This window comes from Equus quagga, chromosome 14, assembly GCF_021613505.1.
Source record: "Equus quagga isolate Etosha38 chromosome 14, UCLA_HA_Equagga_1.0, whole genome shotgun sequence".
In the NCBI taxonomy this organism is placed as follows: domain Eukaryota; kingdom Metazoa; phylum Chordata; class Mammalia; order Perissodactyla; family Equidae; genus Equus; species Equus quagga.
This window is the reverse complement of record NC_060280.1, coordinates 93,235,638-93,259,539: the sequence shown is the minus strand read 5'-3', so window position 1 is coordinate 93,259,539 and position 23,902 is coordinate 93,235,638. Positions and strand designations below refer to the sequence as shown.

General features: G+C 56.6%; 1 protein-coding gene across 3 annotated transcripts in view; it reads right to left on the bottom strand.

The window, feature by feature from the left end:
• The window catches only part of RFX2 (regulatory factor X2), a 91,407-nt gene that overhangs the window by 2,234 nt on the left and 65,271 nt on the right, over positions 1–23,902 (bottom strand). Inside the window, exons 6-16 of one of the 3 annotated variants that reach the window (XM_046685632.1) lie at positions 18,793–18,867; positions 11,270–11,451; positions 9,770–9,889; positions 9,156–9,271; positions 8,159–8,277; positions 7,706–7,818; positions 7,113–7,267; positions 5,658–5,755; positions 4,551–4,700; positions 3,569–3,777; positions 641–794 (exon numbers count right to left, since the gene is read on the bottom strand). In XM_046685632.1, the coding sequence (XP_046541588.1) occupies positions 641–794; positions 3,569–3,777; positions 4,551–4,700; positions 5,658–5,755; positions 7,113–7,267; positions 7,706–7,818; positions 8,159–8,277; positions 9,156–9,271; positions 9,770–9,889; positions 11,270–11,451; positions 18,793–18,867 (1,491 nt within the window). The remainder of the gene's footprint in view (positions 1–640; positions 795–3,568; positions 3,778–4,550; positions 4,701–5,657; positions 5,756–7,112; positions 7,268–7,705; positions 7,819–8,158; positions 8,278–9,155; positions 9,272–9,769; positions 9,890–11,269; positions 11,452–18,792; positions 18,868–23,902) is intronic. The other 2 variants (XM_046685633.1, XM_046685634.1) reach the window with 2 other exon arrangements.

The following is a 23,902-nucleotide window of genomic DNA, read 5'->3' as shown; positions in this document are numbered from 1 at the left end:
TAGCTGACAAGTGGAAACAGCCCAAATGCCCATCAGTGGATGATGGATCCACACAGGGTGGCCCACCCACATGCTGGAATATTATGCAGCCATGAAGAGGAGCGAGGCCATGACACGGCCGCACGTGGATGGACCTGCACACACGATGCTCAGGGAGGGAAGCAGACACAGAAGGACACACGGCGTGTGACCCCATTGACAGGAAACGCCCAGAACAGGCAGATCCACAGACAGAGAGCGGGCTCGTGGGCGCCAGGGGCTTGGGAGTGGGTGGGGGGACTGCTCATGGGGATAGGGTTCTTTTGGGGGGATGGAATGTTCTGGAACTAGACAGAGGTGGTGGTTGCACAACTTTGTGAATGCACTAAATGCCAGTGAATTGTTCATTTTAAGATGGGAAAATGGGAAATTCTAGGTTATGTGTATTTGCCCACAATAACCCCCCCAGAGTAGGGTGTCTGAGGCCTCGCTGGAGGCAGGAACTCCTGCGCAGGGTCGCAGAGGGCAGGTGACCGGGGAGCGAGGCTCTGAACCCAGGCCTGTGGGCCCCAGCACTCTGGCTGCACGTGTCCTCTCTTGGGGCCGCCAGTGTCGCGCTCCGCCCACGCACACCCACGCCCTGCCGGGGAGTGGCCCTCACCTCGCCCATGACGGCGATGGGCGTCTCGCCGGTGGCCTCGGCGACGCGGTGCTCCACCAGGTAGAACATGTACTCGTCGTACAGCAGCCGGATGAGGTGGAAGGAGCCGAAGCTGGCGGCGCTGCGCAGCGTGAGGTCGCGGATCACCATGGAGCTGCGGGGACATGGCGGCTGGGACACGGAGCCCGGCAGGCAGCCCAGCCTGGCTTTCCTCAGCTCCGAGGGCGGCTGGGCACCCCGAGACCTACCTAGGAGGGCCCGCCAGCCGCCCAGACCACCCCGTGTCCAGGTGACCGAGATGGCACAGGGGGTCGCAGTGGGCTCTGAGTATGGGGGTCTCGGACGCAAGCCTTAGACAAGGGGTCTTCTCAGCATCTTAGACTCCCTGACAGCAGGCGGCCTTGCCTGCCCCACGCCCTTGCCTCCTCCCGCCACCCCTGACTCAGTGGTTCAGGCTCCTAAAAACCACACAGAATTTCCAGGCGCTTCCAGCTCTTTCGTTTCCCAATGAGACCAGATCCAGCCCACGCCGGCCACCCCTCCTCCGGGCTGTCTCTGTCCCCCCACCTCCCCCTCCACCCAGGGCTCTGCTCGGGGTCCCCACGCGCCAGCTTCCTCCTCCCGACGCTTCACGTCAGCACAGCTTCTGGAAAGAGTCGCGGGCAGCACACTGCTCACGTCTGGAGCTGGGAAAACATAGGCTGTGCGGCCGCTGCGCTGTCGGGACCCCGCTTCCCACCATGGCCCGCTCGGCCCGCCCAGCTCGGTGCTGGCCTGGAGGGATGCCTCTGCTCAAAGTAGCTTTTCCAGAGCTTCTCCACGGCCACCTTAGGACCTTGGGGTCCTCCAAAGGGCTCGTGGCTCGGTGTCTGCACGGGTGAGCTCGGAAATGTCACCTTTCAGGATTCTGAAGACATGGCGCCCTGTCTTCTAGGTTCTGCCTTCTTGTCCAGAAGTCTGACGCTGTCCGGGTCCCTAGCCTGTCAGCGTCACCTGCTGCTGTCTCTCTGGAAGCCCTTATGATGGCCCTTCGCCCCTAGTTCTCTGAATCTCACACGGAGGCCCCGCGGGGACGCTCTCATTCGCTGTGCTGGGAACCTGGCAGCTGTTCCAGTCGGAACTTGCGCCCTTAGTTCCGAGATCGTTTCTTGATTATGTTTTATTATATTCATTCGCACTATTTTCTCTCTCTCAAAATTCTTTTTTCTTTTTTGAGGAAGATTAGCCCTGAGCTAACATCTGCTGCCAATTCTCCTCTTTTTTGCTAAGGAAGAGTGGCCCTGAGCTAACATCCATGCCCATCTTCCTCTACTTTATATGTAGGCTCCTGCCACAGCATGGCTTGATGAGTGGTGCATAGGTCCGTGCCTGGGATCCAAACTGGTGAACCCTGGGGCACCAAAGCAGAGCACGCAATCTTAACTGCTATGCCACTGGGCTGGCCCCTCTCCTAAAATTCTCAACGGCAGGATATCAAACTTTCTGGATCAAATCTTTTAATTTGTTTTTCTGTCTCTCATGTTTTTCTTTCATGGTTTCTCTCTCACACATTTTCCTTTCTTTCTCCATATTTTTTTCTCTCAGTTGGGCCATCATACCAGTCGTTCACTCAAACACTGGTCTAGGTGTTGCTTGAAGGTGTTCTGTAGGTGTGGTTCACATCTACCAGCCGTTGACTTTAAGTAAAGATGACCCTTGATACCATGGGTGGGCCTCGTCTAATCAGTTGAAAGGCCTTCAGAGCAAAACTGAGGTTTCTCTGAGGAAGAAGAAATGCCACTGGGGACAGCAGCATCAGCTCCTGCCTGAAGGTCTCCAGCTGCCAGGCTGCCCCACAGACTTCAGACTTGCGGGCCCCCACAATCACGTGAGCTAGTTCCTTGAAAGAAATCTCTATATATTAATGTATAATAATTATCTATGCATTTATATATAATTATGGTGGTTGTCAGTGCTGTCAAGTTGATTGTGCCTCCTAGCAACCCCGTGGACAGCAGAGCGGAACCCTGCCCGGTCTTTCTGCGCCATCGTCTCGTCTTCTCGCGCTCTATGAGACACGCTCTCCTGCTATTCACAGTGTTTTTGCGGCCAATTTCCTCAGAATTGGGTGGCCAGGTCCTTCTTCCTGGTCTGTCTGAGTCTGGAAGCTCCGCTGAAACCCGTCCACCACGGGGGACCCTGCTGGTATCTGAAATCCTGGTGGCAGCATTTTCAGCATCAAAGCAACACGCAGCCACCAACAGTGTGACAACCGACAGACGGGTGATGTGGGTCCCTGACCAGGACACGAACCCGGGCCAGGGCAGCGAGGGCACCGAATCTTAACCACCAGACCCCCAGCGCTGGCTACAACGATGATTCATTATAACACATTTACATACGTGATTTTTAGCTCTATACACCTGATCCACCTGACCCTTGCCTGGTGCCTCTCCATGGGGACATGGGAGCCTGTCCTCCTGCTCACTCTTGGCAGTGCATGAACAGAGGCCTGACTGTTCCTTCCGGTCTGGCTCCCCGTCTGTGCTGACCACCTCGCTCTATCTCCCAAACTCGTGTTCTCATCTCCCATCTGCCACCATCTGCGCTCCTGTTCTCTCTGTCCTTGGGGGTTTATGCCTTCTAGAAACTTCCTTCACCATCCCTTTGTGGGTTTTGCGAGGGAGCAGAAATAAACGCATGCCCTTGAGCTGCCACACTTTTCCAGAAGGCCGCAGGATGACGATTTCTGCCCCTGGAAGCCTCCACTTGGTTTTAGGCCATGGGGGGCCTCTAGGCCCTGGGGAACTCGCCCGCCAGGATGAGGCCCACAGGTGGCGCCTTCGTTTGGGGCTTCGGCCACCGTCCCCGGTCTGCTGAGCAGGTGGGACGACCTCTGGCGCCCCGCCCACCCTCCCAGGAGTTCTCGACGCTCAGGCGGGGCCTCACCTGTAAAAGGACCACTTGAGCAGGAACTGCCGGGCGGCCTTGGGGAAGCTGGGGCTGCCCGCGTGCTGCTTCAGGACCTGGGTGACCACGTTGTCCAGCCAGCTGGCCCATTGGTCCAGGGAGCTCTGCTGCTGGAGGGTCAGCTTGAAGTCCTGCTCCAGCCGCTGCACCACGCTCTCCTCGCACTGGCACACCCACGACGCTTGCTCCTGCGGGGCGCGGCGGGTCAGCACCGAGGACAGCGACAGCCCCCCCCCCCCCCCCCCCCCCGCCCACCGCCCAGGGTGGGGTGCCCAGGGACGCCCTCGCCTGGCACCAGCTCCAGGCCGGACACCATGCCGGGCGCACACGCCTTCCCGCCCTTGGCCTCCGCCAGCTGCGCTGAGCACAGCTGTCCCCACTCCACAGGGCACAAAGGGCAGCTGCCCCCTCTTCTAGGGACCGAGATCCAGGCTCCCCACATCCAAGGCTCAGACCCCCCCAGGCCTTTGTGTTGCTTTATTTTGAAGTGTTCACTCTTCTAAACGTGTTTGTTTATTTGCTGGATAAACTCGGGGCCTGAACTGGGTGTAAACACAGCAGCAGGATCCATTCGCCTTTGGCCTGCGTCGTCCTAAGCCCGTGAAGATGGCGACAGGAAGATAGTTTTTTAAAGAAAATGAACCAAGCATCCGTCCCAGAACCTGGATGCCAGGGGGACCTGAGAGATCACGGAGCAGAGGTCTGGGTCCCTGGGTCCCTGTGTCCCTGGGTGTGCCACAGAAGGCTCCACCCCAAACCCGTTTCATGCAACAGAGACATGTGCCAGGCCGGGCGAGGCACCGGGCTTTGCTGTGGGCTGAATCCTGTGGGTTTGTGTCTTTCTCGAGAGGGTGGAAAGCTAGATCGGGGGGCTGGGGGTCACACGCACGCCATCCCTGCTCTGTGGCCCGCTCCCCTGAGCCCCGTCCCAGGCCTTGGGGACCCGCCCGGGGGAGGCCACCTGCACGTTGGCGAAGTCCACGCGGTTGAGGTCGCTGAGCATCTGGCTGATCTGGGAAGTGTTCTGCAGCACCGCGCGTGCCGCCTGCGCCAGGTGGTTGAGCGACGTGTAGCGGCGCAGCGTCTGGGCGAAGGCGCTGACCACGCCAACCTGCACCGAGGGCGGCACGCCGGGTGAGTGCAGGAAGGAGCCATTCAAGCAGGGGACAGGGACCCACCCCCCGACAGCCTCAAGGACCTGGAGACTGAGCATCAGCGAGGGGCACAGAGTCACCAGCGCCTCACGTGGCATCTAGAGCAGACGCCGCAGCACCGGTGGGTAGGTCAGAATTGGGGACAGCATGATTATGTCCCTGCTTCTAGAATTCCTTTGGCTGTCTGGAGAGGTCAGTGAAAATACAGATTCCTGGGCACTGGATCAGACTGGGGGGGTGTGGCCTGGGAATCTGCACTTTTTTTTTTTTTTTTTTTTTGCTGAGGAAGATTGTCCCTGAGCTAACATCTGTGCCAATCTTCCTCTATTTTGTATGTGGGTCACTGCCACAGCATGGCCACTCTCGAGTGATGTAGGCTCACACCTGGGGATCAAACCTGGGCCGAAAGAGCAGAGCGCAGCGAACTCAACCACCAGGCCCCTGGGCATCTGTCCTTTTTGACAACTACCAGGCCATTCTTATCTGCCCTGAAGTTTGAGAATTGCTGGCCCAACAGATCAGCTCCAGACTGTAGGCCGCAGACCAGATGCCCAGAATCGGGCCCTGTCTGCACACAGCAGCTCTGGGAGGCCCTCCTGAGGGTGGTGGACCCTCATTCTCTTTTCCGCATGTAGGCCCACGCCGCCGCATTTTAAATTCTGAATTGTGGCCAATGCTACTGTAACAAGGGTGATGAGCATAGGAACATTCCATCTGTTCAGAATCGACCCGGGTGGATCACAGCGAATGGCGCCTGCTGTCGTGCCTTCCCTGCCAGCACCTGTCCTGCATCAGCAGCATCCTCGGGCTTCCTGGCGGGACCACTGACCCTCAGGATGCACGGGGCCGCCTGCGTGCTCTGGGCCCCGCGGTCCTCAGCTCCCCGACAGAGGGACTCGCAGCGCGGCAGTTACCTTGGTCTGGATGACCTGCTGTGGGAAGTCGCTCATGGCGTTTGTCAACCAGCCTTCCAAGCTCTTGGCAAAGTTTCGGATCGCCTGTGTCAAGGTGCCTGGGAGACACAGATGCGATATTAACGCGGAGGAAGGCAGTGGTGCCTGTCGGGATCAGCATCAGGGGCCAGAGGTACAGATGCAATGAAAGTGACAGCCCTGAAGGACAAGCAACACAGAGAAAGAGACGACTGCGCAGGCCCCGGACGAGCGAGAAGGCAGGACACTCAGGGAGGGAGGCGCTGGGGGAACTCGGGCCGGCCAGTGCCCTTGCTCCCTGTCATCTGTGTGTCTACGCTGGTGCTGCTTACCAGGGGCGATCCTGCCCCCAGGGGACGTCTGCGGCTGTCACACTGGGGGAGCTCCTGGCATCACGTGGGTGGGGCCAGGGCTGCTGCTCAGCCCTCTCAGCGCCCAGGGCGGCCCCCCCCGGAGATGACCCGGGTCTAATGTCAGCCGTGCCGAGGGGGCTGAGCAGTTTCGGGCAGGCGAGGCCCGGGAGAAATGCCATAGTTTTGCTGCTCCCCTTTTTGTGGCACAGAAGCAGCAGACGCGTTCATTAAGGAGACCGAGCTTTCCCCAGGGCTGACAGGCACCCGCCTGGTGGAACCCGTGGCGCCCGCGACAGTCATTTATTAGGAGCGAGGCCTCAGTGCGTGGCTTCCTCATCCTCCACCCGGGGCACTGCTGCTTCCCCAGGAGCTGTCAGGATACTGCGAGCCCGGGGAGCCTGTGTGTAAGGGGCTGGCGCGCCCTGGTGGAGGACGTTGTCATCGCCACTGGAGGCCATGCAGGCTGGGGGGCCGGTGCGGGGTCCCCAAAGCTTGGGGGACAGACCCCCCTGGGAAGGTCCCCATGGCACATGTCAGCGCCACACGGGTGTAGCCATCAAGGCACACGGTTCCATTTTTCTTCTTTCCTCAATTAAGCATGCTGGGATTTGGAGCAAAGTCCATGAAATCCACCCTTTGATGCTGAAGCGTCTCCACCGAGGAGGAAGCTGAGCACAGTGTCTGATCCACCCGGGAAGCTGGTTAGAACCCGGTTCAGCCCATCCCTGAGGTTTTCAGCAGGTGCCACAGGCAGGGGGAGGGCTGTCCCGTGACCACGGCCCTGCCCTCTGGGGACATCCAGGGCCCAGGAGGAACTGGGAGAGGGGGTGTCACCCGGCACCGCCCAGCGCAGGCAGCGGCGTAGCCCGTGAAGCCTGGAGCCCAGCCGGTGGGGTGGTTGTGTGGGGGTGTGACCTGAGGGCGGGCCGCCCTCCCCTCGCCCTCTTTCTGGGTCAGTAACAAGGAAAACCCGCAGGCCAGAGCCACAGCCTCTGGGGCGACCAAGCTGCTGCCCTCGTTTTGGACTCTCCGCACCCGCGTTGAGCGGGCCCCACCAGGGAAGGGGCACGGGGCGGCGGCTTACTGGGCACCGGCCGCAGCACATCGGGAATGAGGATCTCCACCAGCGCCTGGTACAGGATGTGATCGCAGTTCCTCATCCACTTGAGGATGGGGTCGCATTTACACAGGGACACCAGCTTGTCCTTCGGGAGGACGGCGCCTTCGGGTTCTTCGTCACTGTTGGGGAACAGGGGAGACGGTGAGCTTGGCCTGGCGTCTGGCCCCCCCGGCCGAGGCCTGGGGAGCGGGAGGACGGCCCGGTCACAATAGCCAGGCACGACGCTGTGGGACCGCGCCCGGGCAAAGGGTGGGAAAACCCTCGGGGCAGGCGCTCCCTGGTCCCCGCTGTCCCCACCCCGCCTGTGGCCGCTACTTGGGGTCGCACATGATCACCTCTAAAACCCCCCGTTTTCCAACAGGTGACTGGTCACTACAATTTCGATCTTCATTCAGAAGTATAAAACCACATCCCCGCATGAGGGGGTCGGGGCGCCAATCCCGGCAGAGTTGGCCTGTTTGTCTGGCGTCGCAGTGTGGGTGTCACGGGCGACAGCCTGCAGGTTAAGCTCGGGTTCTGAGCGGCGGGGCCTGTCTAGGGGGACGGCGGGCAGTCACCTGGCTGGGAGGGAGGCGGGGCCGTCGCCGGACGAGCCTTTAGAATTCCAGAAGGACAGCCAGAGCTTCTCGATGTAGTGGAACTGCAGGTTCATGACGACATCTAAAGTGGCCTAGGGAAAGACGGCCTTTCGACACGCGCGTGGGGCCTTTTAAACCCAGAGGGACCACAAGGGGGGGATGGAGGGGCCAAGGTTCAGGGTTCAGAGGGCAGAAATTGTGTTGGCTCCCGGGCTAGAGAAGGAGGGGGCCACGCCTGTCGGCTCAGTGTCGCCCGGGACACCCAGGGACGTCTGAGGCTTGGTGTCCTGGGCGTGGACGGGTGAGTGTGAGCGCCCGCCTGGGGAGGCGCACTCGGCTCTGTGTCCGGGCACTGGGGGCCCCGAGACGCCCAGGGAAGCCCAGGCCCAGGCTCGGGGTCTCCCGGGCCGCTGTGCAGGGAGGGGCGGTCACCTCGCAGTGGCGCCGGTAGGCCAGCTGCAGGGCCTTGACGTCATGCAGTGTGATGCTCTCGTGCAGCAGGACGCTGCCCAGGTCGGGCGCCGGGAACTCGGGGAAGACGTGGGAGACATCTGGGGAAGGACGAGGGCGGAGTTAGAGCCACGGGGGGCTGCACACAGCGGGGGGGCTGGGGGACGCTGCCGGGCACGTGGGTGCAGTCACCCGACAGCGAAGGGGCTGAGTCCTGGCTCCCCCTCGGCCACACAACATGTGTAAGCTTCGGTTTCCTCATTGTCACCTCCCTGCGATGTGAGATGTGGATACAGAGGAAGCACTGAGGCCAGCGCCCTGCACACGGCGAGTGCTCCCATCACCCCAGCCCGGGTGGGGGCGGCCGGGGCAGCGCATCTCGGGCGGGGCCGTCCGTGGGGACCTCCCAGGGGACCCAACACGGGAGGGCTGTATTCTCAAAGAATGCACTCAAAATCCACGAAGGCCGCCCAGCGTCTTCAGTGCACGTGAGTGAGCCTAGTGACCAGGACCCCAGCGAGCATCCCTGGGCTGTCCCAAGGGGCAGGTGCCAGCTGGGCAGGGACTCTCTCTCCCACGCAGCTCCAGGGGACCAGGAGGGCATGGAGGCAGCTGAGCGAGAGCCGAGCATCCAGAATGCTCCAGACAAGAACCCGGGGGGCCAGCCAATCCCACTGCTGCCCCCGAGCCGACAGGTTTGAAAATACGACATCTAGTCTTCCTTCTGATGGGCGTTTCATTTTATTGACCAATTTTTCTGAGGGTCACTTCACACATTAATCTTAGGGGCATATGCTGTTTATTCTAAAATCTCAGTCCTGCCACAAAGGAGGCTGATCCAGAACTTTCTGTGTAACAGACAAGGTGTCCTACAAGAAAACGGTTTAAGGCAGCCTTGGGATGCTGCTGGTGCCGACACCCGCGACCCCCCAGAAGAGCCGAGCCAACCTCAGACAGCGGGCCCTGAGCGGGGGCTCACCTATGTACTGCTGGTGGTGCTGGCTCTGGGCGGCCATGGCCTGCTCGGGCGTGCTGTGCAGGCTGCCGTGCGAGCCGCTCTCGCCAAGGCTGTCCGTCTTCTGGGCTGGCCGGTACCTGGGCAGGCGACACGTGTGCCTCCATGAGGCCCCAGCAGCATGGCCCAGAAGGGCCCCAAGGGGCAGAGGGAGGGCTGAGCGGGATTCAGTTTGGTGGGTGTGTGTGTGTACGTGTGTGTGTAAGTTTTCAAAAACTGTGGTCAGATACACATAACACAAAATTGACCATTGTAACCACTTTAAGGGCACAGCTCAGCGGCATGAAGCTCATTCACGTGGTTGTGCCACCATCCCCACCATCCGTCTCCAGAACTTTCCATCTCCCCAAACTGAAGCTCTGTCCCCATGAAACACTGACTCCCACCCCTCCCCCAGGCCCTGGCCCCCCATCCACTTTCTGTCTCTGTGGATGTGGCTCCTCTGGGGACCTCCTGTGAGTGGACCACATGGCATGTGTCCTTCTGTGTCTGGCTCATGTCACGGAGCATCACGTCCTCCGCAGTGAAACCACCCACGCCCCCTTGGTCCCCAGGCTGCCTCGGGCCGGGTCACCCACCTGGGCTTCTGGTGCATGGGTTGCTGGCGCATGGCCATGTACTGGGTGTCCTCCTGCAGCCGGTTCAGGGGCGAGTCTGGCTTGAGACGGATCCCGTAGTAATGGTACTTGGAGTTGCCCCTGGAAACCAAACACCCCGGGGTCAGCTGTCTGCGGCCGTCCTGAACGCCAGGACAGCGGCTCTGCCTTGGCCCTTGGAGCGTTCGGCTTCAGTGTCCCCTGCACTGTGGGGAGATATCCACGGGCTGTCCCAGGATCAGAGAGCTTTAGGAAGTTCTGCACACACTCTCCCCTCTGGGAGATTCCCATTTTGCATTTTGTACATAAAGGCCCTGAGAAGTCCTGCAGGGAGAAAACCAGTGCAGCTTTGCTTAACCCAGGAGGGCCTAAGGATGATGATGGTGAGGATGATCTCGCCCCCCTCCTCCTTCAATCCTCCGATAACGTGATTTAGAAATGGCAGAGTTTGCGAAACGTTACTGATGATCTAAGGACTTTAAACAATTTAGTTAAGAAAGCAGATCAGAGGCGGCTCCTCGGGAGAGAAGCCGGACAGACAGACATGCCGCTGTCCGGACATCCCAGCTTGGGCGCCGCTGATTCTCTGAGCTGGCAGTACGGACGAGCGAGGAGCCCGGGCCCTTTCTAGACGCGGTAGGAGCTGGGCTGGTGGTAGAAGGAGGGAAAGTGGGAGAGACCAGCCTGCGTCCTGAGGCCAGCATCCAGGACAGTCCGAAGGTGGTGGCCCCAAAGGCAGGTGGCCGGGTCCCCAGAGGCCGGGGTCTCCCTTTCCTTCCTCCTCCATTCCCTTCCTCCTCTCTCCATTCACGTTCCGTAAGGATGCTCTCTGTTAAGGATCCAGAGGTGGCGGAGGACAAGAGACGTGTGCACTCTCGTGGCGCTCCTGTCATTTGAAGTTGGCCAGGATGCCCGCTTCTGAGATGTGCGAGTGAACCCTGACAGCCTGTGTGTGCACGACTTCATGGAGCCTGGCCTGCCTCCGATCACAGCCATGACGAGAAACGGCCTCCTGGGCGCTCAGGGCCACCCGCTTTCAACAAAGCGCGGCGTTTTCTCCAGTGAGAGTGGCATTTGCACGTTGCCTGTGATCAGTTAGACGCCTGACAGGCCCAGGCTGCCGTAGGCCAAGGGCGGGCCGTGTGGATGAGTCTAGGCACGGCAGGAAATCAAGAACCCGTAAATCCAACTCGACAAGACAATCCAGAGGCAGCTTTCTAAAAAACCTGTTATTTGGGAAAATTTCAAGCGAAGAGAGAGAGCAAAAGCGAACCCCCGTGTCCCGTCAGTGGGAGAAGACGAGACCACAGCCAAGACCTCGGCCCCAGCCAGGCCGAGGCTGCCGTCAACCCAGAACAACCCATATTCGCCCAGACGTGTGAGTCAGGACGCGTGGGCACGAGGAGGAAGCCCCCCCGTTCTCCAGAAGCTCGCTTTCCGTCTGAAGGAAGAGGGGGCCGTGGGACGCTCCCCTGTACCCACCTGGTGCCCAGCCGCCGCGTCCGCAGGCCCATAAACACGGAGCGGATGAGCTTCCCGAAGGAGGCGGCGTTCACGGGGTCCAGCTTGTGCTCCTGGCAGTGCCGGAGGTAATGGTTGTAGAGGGAGCTTCTGGGGAGACTCACGCCCTCGGCCGTTTCGTAATTGTCCAAGAGCCACTGCAGCTGGGTAGAGAGAGACACACTGCGTTTGTGGAAATCCCCCCAAAACTGCCACGATGCTAACAGGGACTCTTTAAGAGAGTCACATGCCTTCCCTCCACTGTATGACGAGGAAATTCGTCTCCACCATCATGGATGTGGGTTCAAGAGATTCCGGGCACGTTAATTCCTAGCTTCTTTACACTCGTTTATTTATTCAGCCTGGTTTTCAGGTTCCTTGACTTAATTGAGAAAAATCTGCATGGGATCAAGACCTCTTAGAGTCCTGTCTACACAATCATTTCAACACCCACACACCCCACGCACCGTTTAAGCACCAAATGGCTCTGAAACCTACGGGGATGGAGATAAATTCTGATGCCAAGAAAAGGAGGAAGATTCGAGTGAATTTGATGGACCCTCAGTGCTGTGCTCTGAATGACGCACTGGTAAGTGACAGAGACGGGCGAGCATCTACTTGAATCTGAATAAGACACTCAAAAGCTGACGTGCCCGCTTTTGTGCTCAGGCCACAAGGCAGGCTGGGAGAATCTGAGCCGAAGTCGCTGCCCCCGAGGTCAGCATCGAGTCAGAGTGACCATGTGGGCCGTGCACATGGAGAGCCAGGTGCCCACGCCGGGCAGGCGCAGAAGGAGGCCGCCTGGAACCCCAAGGAGAGGGCCTCAGAGCCTGCCGCCCTCATACAAAAGGCCTCAACCGCGAGCAGGCTGTGGAGAAAGGCAGGGGCCAGGACGACGGCTGGGACAGGACGGCCAGAGCTCTGAGGGGCTGCCCGGGCCCTTCCCAGCTGGCTGACTCCCTCTGCAGTCCTGGATGTTCGTCCCCAAGCCCTCGCATCCTTCCAGACTAGAGGGCACGTCTCCTCTGGAAAATCTGTTCCCCCACCCGGCCCGGCGCACACACCCACTCCACGCAACCCCGCGGCCCCACCAGATGTAGCGTGCAAGCTGGGGCGTCAGCCTGCGTCTCCTTTCTAAAAATCGTTTGAGTCTGAAAAGGTTCCAACGTGTGCAGAGGTACAGAGCGGAGTCCAACAACCCCACCACCTCCGGCTTCGACAGTCCCCCGCTGGGGCCCATTTATTCCATCTAAGCCCCATCCATGAGTCTCCTGGCCACCCTGGCCCATTTGAAGGCGAACCCCTGACCCTGCTTCATTTCATCCTTGGGGCCTGGGTGAGGGGTGGGGGGGCGCTGGATGAGCAGGAGGAAGGTGGGTGACCAGGTCAAAGATCCAGGTGAAGCAGCACCCGGGGGACCGACAGAGAGAGCAGAGGGTCCTTTAAGAGAAAGGTGGGCATTGGGCATCAGGGACTGGGGTGATGGCTTCTGCCGTAGAGAGGAGGACGTTAAGCGTTGGGCTGGCGTTCAGGGCAGAGATTAGGACCAGACGTGTCAATGTGGCACCCAGGGGTGGAGGACGGGGTCTCCGGGGGGGGGGATGCACACAGAGGGGTTTACTGCGCGTGGCGCTGCCCACGGGCAGGAGCTGAGGGGGAGGAGGGTGGTGTCAGGCCCAGAATCAAGGCCCAGGGCCCAAGGCCCTTGCCCTTCACCTCTCTCTCTCTCTGATGCTATGAGCCGAATCATCCATCTTGATGTCAGTAAACAGCTTCATCATTTTGACGCCGCCCTCTGACCCCCCCGGGATGCATCCTCCTCCTCACCCCCAGCCACTGCCACTCTGACCACCCAAAGGCTGGAACAGTCTGGAAGGAGAACGTGGGGAGCACAGCCGGCACGGCCCTTTCTCACTGGGGGCGTGCGCGGCTCTGCTCTGTGCTGACATCCCCTTGGGCTCAGGAAGCCACTGCCCTGTGGCCACGAGGCACGTCCCAGCCACAACAGGATAACGGGTTCTCTGTCTGCCCCCCTTTCATCTTGGTGGGTCAGGATCCAGGTGAGGAAGGGCTGTATCTGTGGGCCCCTTGAGCCCCGAGGTTTTTCACGGCACTTTCGTATCAGTGACTGTGTGCATTTTGTTATTTACTGCTGTCGCCCCACTGGAATGAGTGGTCCAGGAGGACAGAGGCGGAACCGGGTCTGTCCATGTCTGCACCCCCAGGACCTTAAAGATGCCTCAAGAGACACTGACGAGAGAAGGGGTCCCGAAGAGCAGAGGGGACCCCAGCATTCGGGGAGCAGAGAGCTCCGAGCACAGAAGCTGGAGCACTTCCTCTCTGCCTGTTGAGGCTGGGGGCCCAGGGCGCTGCCTTAGGGAGCCCTCCGTGGGCGGGAGAAGCCGGGACAGCAGGAGCCGGATGTCTCAAGGGCAGGAGACATGTGATGACGAGGGTCCTCAGACTCTGTGGGCGGAGGACTGAGGGGGCACTGGACCTGGTCCTGAGAGATGGAGGGGACCCCCCGCCCACCACTGGGATGCGACTGGCTCATTTGTAGAGAGGTTCGGGAAGGATGACGGCTTAGCGCCCCCACCGCCCGTGTTGTTTAAATTAAAAATGACTCCTTTGTTTGGGTAGTTATGTTGACATTGACATCAACGTCCTCCTGACTTCAAGGAACCAGAGAGGGAACTGACACCACCAGCTGCCTCCAGAGGCACCACCGGGGACACTTCCTCTCTCGTTGGCACTGGGTCACCCGGAAGTGAAAGTGACCGGAGCCGGATGAGGACCAAGGTCTAAACGTCACCAGCGGGCTTGCGCCACTCAAGGGCAGGCAGGGCGTCTGACATCAAATGTTAGCAAAACGGAACCGAACACGAGGTGCCGTCTGTCCCCCCCTCACAGCGCCCCCGGGGCCCTGCAAGCTGCTCAGCCCCAGGGACCTCCACGCAAGGCGACAAGGTGGGACAAGAGCACCTTTGGGGGCTGGGAGACTCTGCCCTGGGTAGTGTTTGCCGATGTGTTAGTGCCGTCGAGCGGATTCCGACCCCTGATGACCCTGGGGACAGCAGGGCGGATCCCGCCCGCTCGTTCTGCGCCGTCCTCTCATCTTCTCGTGCTCTATCAGACATGCTCTCCTGCTATGCAGACAGTTTTCATGGCCGATTTTTTCGGAAGTGGGTGCCAGGTCCTTCTTTCTGGTCTGTCTGAGTCTGGAAGCTCCGCTGAAACCCGTCCACCACGGGCGACCCTGCTGGCATCTGAAATCCCAGTGGCACAGCTGCCAGCGTGCCAGCATCACGCAGTGCGACACCCGACACGACAGAGCAGGGTGGCTCCCTGACTGGAAACGAACCGGGGCCGGCAGGGGCGCCCAGTGTTATCCGTTACACGCCCAGCGACACGTGTCTGCTGACACTGGCACTATTTCTACGTCAACAGCAAACATGAAGAAAGACAACTCTTTTTGGGAAAAACTACCCACTGATCCACTTTTCTGATCTGTCAGGACTGTCCTCTTCTTGATGAAGAGGATCAAATTCTTCCTTTTTAGGGAAAAACCCCCAAACCCAACACCCCGGTGGTTCCGGGCTCTCTGGTGGCACATGCCCCCGGGACACAGTCCTCCTAATTACCAGAGGGGGAGAAGGAAGGCCAGACTCGCGCCCACCCCCTCTGTCCTTTAGGATATTGGTTTCCACTGTTTGGGGCAAATGTGTGTGCCTTTGGCTCCTGATGGCGGGTGGCGAGGTAGATAGAGTCTCATGGGGCCATAGCTGCCCGGCGGCTCCTCTGAGCTCTGGGGTTTCACTGGTGTTGACGGAGCTGAGCCCTGAACACCCCTTTCATCCATCCATCGGATACTCAGAGAGGACACCTGGTCCAGGTGCTGGGGCCACAACCGTGATGAAACTGACAAAAGCCCTCTACCTGCCGGAAGTTCCATCCTCCTGAGGGGACAGACCTAGGACAAAGAAGGAACTGGCACACCGGAGAGATGGTGTTAAGGGCTAGGAGGAAAAGCCAGAAAAGGGATTGGGAGCTCCAGTGAGGAGGGGGCTGGAGGGGGAACTGCAATTTTAAATTGGGGGGGCAGTGAGGTGTCAGGAAAGGCCACCGAGAGTGATGAATGAATAAAGACGTGAAGGAGCAGGGGGGAGGGGATGGGGAAGTGTTTCAGGCAGAGGGCACAGCCTGTGCAAAGGCCCTGTGGCAGGACTGTGTCTGGTGTGTGGGAAGAACATCAAGGAGGCCTGTGTGGCTAGAGCAGAGGGAGGAGGGAGGGCAGGGAGGGGATGGGGCAGGTCGTGCAGGGCCTGGTGGGCTGTTTCCATGACTCTGGCTTCTACTTGGAGTGCGATGGGGGCACTGGAGGGAGAGACGGTGGTGTGGGGGCTGTGGCAGTGGTGGTGGAGCTGGGAGAAGTGGTATGATTCTGGATTGTTCTGAAGGTGAGGTCAAGGAGGATCAGGAGGCGGGGCGTGGGAGGAGGAGGGGAGCGAAGAAGAGCACGCAGAAGGATGGCGCTGCCCGGATGAGCCGGGGAGACGGCGAGGGGTGTGGGGTTGTCGGGAGGGGTAAGGGCTCAGCCTGGACACGCTGCGGGGAGCTGCTACCCGAGCAGGCAGGTGGCTCGTGGACTGTGGAGACGAGGGGACAGGCCCAGATGAAGCCCATGGGGAAACAGCCTGTCCCTCCAGGAGCCAGGGGTCGGGGGTCAGCGAGGCGGTGAGGCGGGTCAGGAATCCTGAAAGAAACAGAGGTCCAACCAGGACCACCGCTCGAGGCCTCTCTGAACAAGGGACCCGTCCCATGAAGTGGCCGGTTCTCGCCGCATGCCACCCCAGTCCGCGGGTTCCAGCTTTGGCATTACGTCCACATGCAGTCGGCCACCAACCAAAGGCGAACAGATCTTTGATCCTTTGTGTTTCTTGATGTAAAAGTCCTGTAATCCGAATACGGGCCCTCTAGACAGAGGCCGTCCTCCCAGGCTTTGGGAAGAGTAAGTTGATTTAGTCGTCAGCAGCTGCCTCCTTGTGACAGTGACCTTGTAACCCGCTGTGGGGTCCCTGAGTCAGCGAGGGTCCAGAAGCGGGGCTTCTGAGGCAGGATCTGGGGACAGCAGAGTGACAGCTCTGGGGGGGCACCCAGGCACCTCCTGCTTGTGGTTGGGGACCTTGATGGTGGGGTGTTCTCAGGCCCAGCACAAGCATCTTCACCTCTGTCCTCTGAAGCGGCTGTCCCCGGTTTCATGCCGCCAAATCACACACCTGACTTCAATTCAGAGATCGCTCGAGGCCACCTCCTCCTGCGGGGGCTTCCACGCCAGGCTGCAAGTTTCCTCCCACCCACAGACCCCTGGGGCCCCTCGAGGCCAGCCTAGGGGGCTCTGGGGTGACCCTGACATGGGCTGCTTCTGCCCTCACACTCCCGGCTCGCTGGAGGGAGTGCGCCTTGTTCCTTGGCTCCCTGTGTCCGCACTGACCTGGCACTGGCAGGACACCGAGATCGGGGCTTTCTGAGCAGGGAGGTCACCAGAACGGCCCGTGGGGCGCAGCCCCCCAGCCAGGCTCCTCCGCCCAGAGGTTGGGCTGGCGAAGGAGCCGAGCCTGTGGCCGGTGTCGCCCCACACTAGAGAGATCTCAGCCGCGGGCAGCCTGGTGACAAGTGTCTGGAGTCAGTGTGGCCAGCCAGCCAGCTCAGCCAGCTGAGCCCATGACGGGTTTCTCAGGACACACTGCCCATCTCCCAGGTCACACACGCGAACTGTCCCCTTCGTCCGCCAGGACAAGCTCCAGGGGGATTTCCTCCAGCGTGTGGGGTGGACTCTTTAGAAAGATCTTAGTTGCCTTCTCTTTCCTTCTCAGTCTCTCAGCCCTCCATCCCACTTCTGGTGGGAGGAAGCGACACCGTGACAAGTCACCAGGGAGAAAACGGACACAGGGAGGGTTTTCGTGCTGCGAAAGGCAACTCGGGGGTGTAAATGGGTCGAGAAGCAGCCAAGGCGAGAGCCACCCCAAGGAAAGTGTTAGAAAGCCAGCAGCATCGCTCAGCCGGAGACAAGCAGCTCATGCGTTTCCCACAGACATTTCCAGTCCACAGACATTTCCAGTCCACAGACATTTCCACACGCCGCCTGCCAGGGCTTTGCGCCCCCGGGGCTGACCTAGCGCCCGGACCACAGGCTGTGTCACCGCCACGTGTGTCTGCTTGAGAGCTGAAGGCCACGTCCCTGCTGACAGAGAATGACGCCGTCCTGCAGACTTTTCTAGACGGTGCGCTCTGAGTTTAAGACCGTTAAGGGGTCTTTCCCCCCCACGCACTGAAGATTTCCCCTCCCCAGATGTGCCCAGGGGGTGACATCATCCATCGATGGTGGACGACAGGGTGGCCACGACCCACCTAGACTGGAGGGGCAGGCACACAGCCGGGGCCTGACACCCTTGGTTTTTCCTTTGGGACAATGGGTGTGAGGCTGCTGTCCCTGCTAGTGCCCAGCCCTCTGAGGGGACAGGCACAGGTCCCTCATCATGCGCCCAGAGCAGCTGCCCATGCCTCTGCCCAGCCCTTAAATCCAGAACTTTTTGGGCCCTTCCCTAGCTGGGCTGCTGCTACAGAATGGCTGCTTTGTGAGCAACACCTCACTTTGAACGTCTGTCGGCCGGTTTGAGAGCCTAGACGGGCTCCCAAAGAGGGTCGTGTGCGACCCAAGGGGACTTCGATTTCTTTTCTGTGTTAATTCTCAAGAGGATGGCAAATCCCAGCTTAAGTGCTTGAGAGAAAGTGCCAGAAGCATCTTCTGACTCCAGTGACCTGTCCTCCTTTGGAAGAGCCAAATTTCCAGTTATGCCTTAGGCCAAACTGAGAGCGTCTGGAGAAATGAAGGGATAAGGGGCCAGCAGGAGACCAGAGTTTTCCTTCTCAAGTGTTCCTAGAAAGAGATGCTCTTAGCTGGTCCCCTCCTGCCGTCTGTCCTGCCCCACGAAGCTGCGGGCAGACAGGACATTTGCCATCTCCTGGCGAGGGACCTAGGGTCCGTTCTCCCCAGGAGGCAAGTGAAGGAGAAAGATCTTATGCAAATACAATCAGCAAGAATTAGTGGCTGGGCACTTTTTGCAAACTATCATTTTTTTTTTTTTTCAGAGAGCCGATCACAGGAAAATTACCTAAGAATCTTTGTGACCTCCCCAAGCCTGTGTCACTTTTTTATTGTTGCTTATTTTCGTATGAATTTTATTTATCATGCTTGCTGTCTGCCGGGCACTGTTGCAAGGATGTGATGGATATTAAATAATATAATCCTCGTAACCCCCGAAGACACAGGTTCATTTCCCCTTCGTGGTGGAAGGCTATTTTTGCTGGATGGAGAACTCTAGATTGGCTTTATTTTTTCCCCCACTTTTAGCACTTTCGAGGTGCCATTTCCCCGTCTTTGTTTCTAAGCTGTCTAGGCACATTGTGGGCGCAGAGGGCAGACCACTGGGGTGACACACACTTACATGGCTGTTGAGTAAACCGCTTTTGTGTGAAGTGATCCCTTCCGTTTTTTGGAGATTTTCAATCGCCATTTCAAGCTAAAGAAAATGTGTGCAGAGACAGAACAAAACAAAATGGAAAAAAAAAAAAAAAAGGAAATCAGATGGTTAGCATCAGCTGAGATTTGTTTTTATTAATATCCAAATAATGATTTGAGCGCCTACAAAATCGAAACCAGACTGGACACAGGCAGGGGTGGGGGTTAAGTCGTGAGCTAGAGCTGCGGCCAGGAGTGTTACTTCGTGCCATGCAGAGCCCAGGAGCCCGTCAGACATAAGCAGCAGCGTGAAGTTACTCTGGAGATGCTGGCCACTGAATTGGAACAAACATCTGCGTGTGCACGTGGGCAGCGCCCACACTCAGTCGCTGCATGAGGTCGAGGGGAAACAAAGCCAGAACCATCCTCGCCTGCTGCTCCCCAGACCCGTCATTTGTCGCTCGGGAGAGTCAGATGACCGACAGACTCCATGGACAGTCGGTGGCACTGACTCTCTGGCCAGCCTGTCCTGTCGCAAAGCCCAGGGTCTCCCAGCTGGAGGCTTCGGGAAAATACCAAGGAGGCCAGAGGCCCTGGCCTTGCCATCAGGAGGTTTAGGACCCTGGGGCCACTGGACACGTCACAGAGATAAACTCCTGAGTGTTTATGAAGCGTGAGCCGCGCAAAGAGGGTTATAGGGAGATGAGAATGGAGTCAGAGGGGACAGTCATGTGGAGCCCACACAGAGGCCTTCCTGGGGGGACGGGCTTCTGAGTTGGGCTCTAAGGACCACATGGAGGCGAGGAGCTGAGGGACGCAGCAGGTCTATGCAAAGGGAGAAACACCCACTGTGCTTGGCCGCCACCACATTTGTACATGTCGCATTGGACCTCAACTTGTACACGGAAAACGGACATTTAGGCTCTGCTGCAGCACATCGCGACAGGCAGAGGACCGCGATGGAAGGGAGTGAACCGAGAGCATAGGCTCTCTCTCCTCAAACACCCAGGAAGGCAAAGACTTCAGTGACGCTTCTGCGAAAAGCAGGTCGAACGCGTATTTCAGAAAGTGCAGCTGCACTGGGTTCCTGGAGCTGAGGTCAGGAGCGGAGAGTACAGCTTCCCTGGCACCTCTTTCCACCACCCTCGTGTTTGCCCACTCTCACCACTTCCATTCAACACTGAACTGGACGTTCCAGCTGGGGCAATTAGGCAATGGTAAGAAATAAAAGGCATGCACAGTGGAAAGGAAGACGGAAAACCATCTGTATTTGCAAAGTACATGATCCCAAAGGATCCCAAAAAAAATCTATTAGCACTCATAGACGAATTCACCGAAGTTGCGGGATACGAGATCAACATATAAAAATCAGTTATATTTTGAAACAATGAACAGTGTGAAAATGAAATTAAGCAAACAATCCCATCGACAATAGCATCAAAGAGAAGAAAATTCCTAGGAGGTGGAATACTCGTACACTGAAAACCATAAAACACCGTGGAAAGAAATGAAAGACCAAACAAATGGAAAGACATCCCACGTTCATGGATGGGAGAACTTAATATGGCTCAGGCGGCAACACTCTCCAAACCGATCGACAGACCCAGTGCCATCCCCATCAAAGTTCTCTATTAAGCTTCCAAGGGCTTTTTCAGAACTGGACAAGTTGATTCTAAAACTCATACGGCATTGCAAGGGACCCCCAATAGCCCAAACGATCTTGAAAAAGAAGAACGAAGTTGCAAGACTCACACTCCCCGATTTCAAAACTCACTACAAAGTTACAGTGACTGTAACAGCCCAGTACCGGGTGGGATAAGGATGCACATAGAGATGTATGCAGACCAACGGAGCAGAACTGAGAGTCCAGAAACAATCCCAGACATCCACGGCCAACTGATTTCTGACAAGGGTGTCAAGGCCATTCAATGGAGAAAGAATAAACTTTTCAGCCAGTGATGTGGGACAACTGGATAGCCACATGCAAAGGAATGAAGCTGGACCCCTGCCTCACACCATATACAAAAGTCAACTCAAAACGGATCAAAGAACTAAATGTAAGAGCCAAAACTATAAAACTCTTAGAGGAAAAAATGAGGTAATCATGGAAAACAAGGATATTTTCGTGACCTCAGATTTGGCCATGGATTCTTAGATATGACACCAAAAGCACAAACAACAAAATAAAAGATAAAATTTTTTTAAAAGATAAATTGGACCTCATCAAAATTAGAAACTTTGTGCATCAAAGGACACTATCCAGAGAGTGAAAAGACAATGCACAGAATGGGCGAACACATTTGCAAATCATATATCTGATGAGGGTCTTGTATCCAGAATATATAAAGAGCTCTCGCAACTCAACAACAAAATGACAAAGGACCCAATTAAAAAACGGGCAAAGGATTTGAATAGCCTTGTCTCCAAGAAGCACATGAAAAGACACTCAACGTCATTAGTCATAAAGGAAATACAAACCAGAACCACAATGAGACACCACTTCACACCCATTAGGACGGCTATAAAAAAAGAAAAAAAATAAATGTTGGCAAGGATGTGGAGAAACTGGAACCCTCTGACATTGTTGGGGAAAGTCAAATGGAGCAGCCACCATTGGAAACAGGTTGGCAGTTCCTCAAAAAGTTAAACGTAAACCCAGTTAAACCATGTGACACTAACTCCACTCCTGAGTAAATACCAGAGATCATCGAAAACAGGTGTTCACATGAAAACCTGTACACAAATGTTCACAGCAGCATGAATCATAATGGCAAAAAGACTGAAGAATTCCCATGTCAATCACAGATAAATGGATGAATAAAATGCTGTCCATCCATACAGTGGAATATTATTCATCCATGAAAAGGAGCGAGGCCCTGACATGGCTGCACGTGGACGGACCTGCACACACGACGCTCAGGGAGAGAAGCAGACACAGAAGGACACGTGGCGTGTGACCCCATTGACGCGAAATGTCCAGAACAGGCAGATCCACAGACAGAGAGCAGACTAGTTACCAGAGGCTGGAGGAGGAGGGAATGGGGGTGACTGCTAAGTGGAACAGGGTTTCCTTTCGGGGTGATGGAATGTTCTGGACCTAGATAGGGCAATGGTTGCACAACATTGTGAATGTTCTAAATACCATTGAATTCTACACTTTCGAGTGGTTAAAATGGTAACTTTTATGTTATGTGAATTTTACCTCAATAAAAAATATAATTAATTGAAAAATCCATTGGTCTCTCTCGCAGTTCGAATGGATCTTTACCCACGTGCACGGTTTGTAACACCGAGCGCTGGTCACCTGGAAAATACTGACTCACTGAGTTTGCAGCGCTTCCAAATGTTGACATGCTTCATTATACAGCTACGAAAAATCACGTTTGTTCCTGTCGCTACCAGCCTCATTGGAAAGACACCAGCCTTCCAAAATTCTATTTTTTTCTCATTGCAAATGTGTTGGAAACAAAATCTGTCGTTGTTTTCCTGAACACTTCAGGCTCACACATTCATTTCTGAGAAAATAGCTGCCGCATATCCGAGTCTGAAGAATCACAATTTGTCTGTTATTCTTTCAAGAAAGAATGGTGTTTTGTGAAAAGCGTGGCTAGCTGTGCTCATGGCCGATTTGCACAGCTTTTCCTCGAGACGGCCGTCATACTGTGACAGGCAACAGAAGAGCCTTTTGTCACACGGAATATTAAAAAGACGTGCGCTGAAGGACTGAGAGTTAACAAAATTAATATTTTTTGCTGCTTCATCGAGGACAATCTTGAGTGGAACTGGTGTCCGCTATTTCTCCTTCCTTTCTTCCCACGAGCATGCAGGTGGGGGACACGGGGACGTCTGGGAGCGTCCGAGCTCTGCCCGGCCAGCGCCCTCCGCTCTAACCATCAGGACCCCATTGCCCAGGGGGAAAGTGCAACTAATGATTTAGGATTAGGATGAACACAGCTTTGACCCCGTGGAGCCCCTGAAAGAGTCCTGGGGACCCCCAGAGGTGTGCCGGGCACATTGAAGACTGACTTAGGCTAAAAGTGGTGGCGTTATGAGTATTGGGGGAAAGAACACAAATGCAGATTCACTGCCCTAGACGATACTCAAAACCCCATAGCCATTAAATAGGGTCTGAGCGAGCCCACTGATAGAGAAAATGAATTTAGTGCACGGTGGAACCTCCCAAGGTGTTCATTGTGTTTTAAAATCGAAATGTGGGGGAAACTTTAAAAGGCGATGGAGGAAAAGCCACCAGCCCCGCAGAGGCCGCGCGGAGAGCTGGACGCGCGGTCAGGACCGAAGGCGCGGTGCGCGCGGCGTCCGGCAGAGGGCGCGTCCAGACTCCTGGGAAAGGAGCATCTTGCACTTGAACTTGAGGTCGCGGGGGGGGGGGGGGGGGGCGGGGTGCGGGGCTTGGAGTCCCAGCCCTCCTTCCAGACCTGCCCGCGCCATTCTCACCGTACAGGCACAAACGCCGTAATCAGTCCCCTAGGGGCCTGGAAAGCTTGCTGTTTAATCTTTAAATGAGCTTAAAATGCAAACTAATCTGACATCGGACTGGAGTTTAAGTTTTTGTTATTTTAAAAATTTTATCGAAGTGCTACATGCGCAGGCCCTGTGTCAAACAGTAAGGAAGAGCCAAGGATGGACATAGAGGTGCCCCATCCCCACCCCAGGGCGCTTTCCCAAAATCCATTCCGTTTTTCTATCTTCTGGAAGTTTCCATCACATCTTGGTATTATGTATACGTTTGTGCATCTCTTTCTTGACTTATCAGGAGCTTTACTTTTGATTCAGTGCAATGCAGCACGTACTCCTTTTTATTGGCCATTTAATATCATTTATTTCTGCTACAGGAATTATTAACAGATGCCGAGGGAAGAGACACATATTATTATGCGTTAAGGACTCCAGTGAAGACTTGAGATCGAAGATACCGTGTCTCAAGAACCTAACAGTAACAGCAAATAGCAGATAAGTTTTAATAGCTCCCAAGTATATTAAAATTAGCCAGTTATTTAAAAAATGTAAAAGGAATTTAAAAAATTCTTTTTCTTTCATATAATCCTAGCAAGATTTTACTTGACTTCAGGACTGTA